Source organism: Tupaia chinensis, unplaced genomic scaffold, assembly GCF_000334495.1.
Source record: "Tupaia chinensis unplaced genomic scaffold, TupChi_1.0 Scaffold000214_1, whole genome shotgun sequence".
Taxonomy (NCBI): Eukaryota; Metazoa; Chordata; class Mammalia; order Scandentia; family Tupaiidae; genus Tupaia; species Tupaia belangeri.
The window spans coordinates 731,471-733,904 of NW_006159689.1; the positions used below are offsets into that span (position 1 = coordinate 731,471).

The 2,434-nt window shown below is 42.4% G+C and overlaps 1 protein-coding gene across 1 annotated transcript in view; it reads left to right on the forward strand.

The window, feature by feature from the left end:
- The window catches only part of LOC102480382 (butyrophilin-like protein 8), a 23,200-nt gene that overhangs the window by 3,976 nt on the left and 16,790 nt on the right, over nucleotides 1–2,434 (forward strand). The window contains exon 2 of the mRNA XM_027771444.1: nucleotides 765–1,112. Coding sequence (XP_027627245.1) covers nucleotides 765–1,112 — 348 coding nt within the window. The remainder of the gene's footprint in view (nucleotides 1–764; nucleotides 1,113–2,434) is intronic.

Genomic DNA, 2,434 nt, shown 5'->3' on the forward strand with positions numbered 1-2,434 from the left:
GTGGTTCGAGTCCCAGACTGGTGGCTTAAACTCATGCCGGGTGCGTGTGTGCGTGCCCAAGATCCTGAGAGGCGAATGGAGGAGAAGGAATTGTGGTGTGACCATCCCCCTGGGGGGGGGGTGATTTCTCGCTTTCTGTCTCTCTGACTTCCTCTGTCTTTCTGGCAAGCACACGCGCCCTATAGCAAAAACCTCTAAAAAAAAAAAAGAACAAGAAATAAACATAAAGAAATGAGCAAATAAATAAAGTTAAATAAAATACTTCTTTTTTTTTTGGAGAGGTTTTTGCTATAGGGCGCGTGCGCTCGCCAGGCAGACAGAGAGAGACAGAGAGACAGACAGAAAGCAAGAAATCACCCCCCAGGGGGGATGGCCACGCTGCAATCCCTTCTCCTCCGTTCTCTTGGGATCTTGGGCACGCACGCACATGCGCCCGACGTGAGTTTTAAGCCACCGGGTCCGGGACGTGAACTGCGGTCGCCTACATGGGAGTCCAGCAACATAAACATTACGCCAACTGCTGGTCCCTAAAATACTTCTTTAAAAAATAAGTAAGTAAATAAATAATGCACATCTCTAGGGATGTTTGTGAGGACTGAGTGAAGTAATGAATGTGAAAGCACAAAAATACATAGATGTGAGTCCTTGGTGTAGAACGGAGGTGGGATGAGCGTTCTACATCCATGCACATCGCCAGCCCACTCCCGCCTGAGCCTAACGGTTAAATAAACTTTCTCGGTTATCTGTGCTGTTTCCTCTCACAGGTCGGTGGCAGGTGATTGGGCCAGACAGGACCATCCAGGTCTTGGCTGGGGAGGATGCAGAGTTCTCCTGCTTCCTCTCTCCTGAGGCAAGTGCAGAGGCCATGGAAGTGCGCTTCTTCAAGGATCGGTTCTCGGCTGTGGTTCACCTCTACAAAGATGGGAAAGACCAAGAAAATATGAAGATGCCAGAATATCAAAGGAGAACCGAGCTTGTAAAGGACTTCCTCGCTGAGGGGCGTGTCTCACTGAGGCTGAAGCAAGTCACTCCCTTGGATGCTGGCTTGTATGGGTGCTGGTTCGGCTCCCAGACCTACGAGCAGGAAGCCTTCTGGGAGCTACGGGTGGCAGGTCAGTTGCTTATTTCAGAAAATTCATAACTTAGTAATCTCATAGAACTGTCCTGGAACTTCTAAACACTTTGCTGAATGAAGAGATTTTAAAAATTAAGTCATTTAGTTAGAATACGGTATCTTACATTGTTAGTTATTCTGTCTTATGTGTCTTCTGTCACATGTATAGACTCACGTAACCACCACCACAAGATGTAGAACTATCCTATCCCACAATGAGCTCTCTCTGCCCCTCCTTTATAGTCACACACACCACTTAGTAATCTCATAGAACTGTCCTGGAACTTCTAAACACTTTGCTGAATGAAGAGATTTTAAAAATTAAGTCATTAGTTAGAATACGGTATCTTACATTGTTAGTTATTCTGTCTTATGTGTCTTCTGTCACATGTATAGACTCACGTAACCACCACCACAAGATGTAGAACTATCCTATCCCACAATGAGCTCTCTCTGCCCCTCCTTTATAGTCACACACACCATCGTCATCACCTCCAGCCTCCCAACCCCTAGCAACCACTATTCTATCCTCCATCCCTTTCATTTTAATGTTTTAAGCGTGTCATGTAAGTTGAATCGTGCAGCATGTGGCCTTTGAGGATGGATTTTTAATTCAGCATAACCCCCTTGAGATTTGTCCAACTTGTTGCATAGATCAAATAGTATGTTTCTTTTTATGACTGACTAGTATTCCATGGTGTGGGTGTACCGCAGTTTGTTTAACCATTCACACTTTGATGGACATTTGGGTTGTTTCTAGTTTGGAGTTATTACATACATAGTTGCCTTGAACATTTGTGTAAATGCGTACTCACTTTTTTGGGTTAAATACCCATTAGTATAATTGCTGGATTGTATGATGAGTATGTTCAGGATTTAAAAAAAATTTTTAATTAATTTTTAAATTTACATTTAATTACTATATATCTTTATAGTGTACAACATTGCTTTTTCCATCATGAATACAGTGTATATCAGTCAAGACAAAGACATTACTGTGTACATTATCATCAGTAAATAACTTTTCATTTCCTTCCCTCTCCCCATTACCCACCCCTGTACTAAAACCCCATCCTTACTATCGCTAGTATCTATAGTTGCCCTCCCTGCTACTATACCTTCCAAACTTTCCATTTCTACTATAGAGTGCAGATATTTGGTATATATCAAATGGGAAAATACAAAGTCTATCTTTCGTACTCTGGCTTGCTTTGCTTAGCATTAAGTCTCTCATATTCATCCACTTTGTATCAAATGTCAGGGTCTCATTGATTTTTTTATGGCAGAGTAGTATTCCATAGAGTACATATGCCACATTTT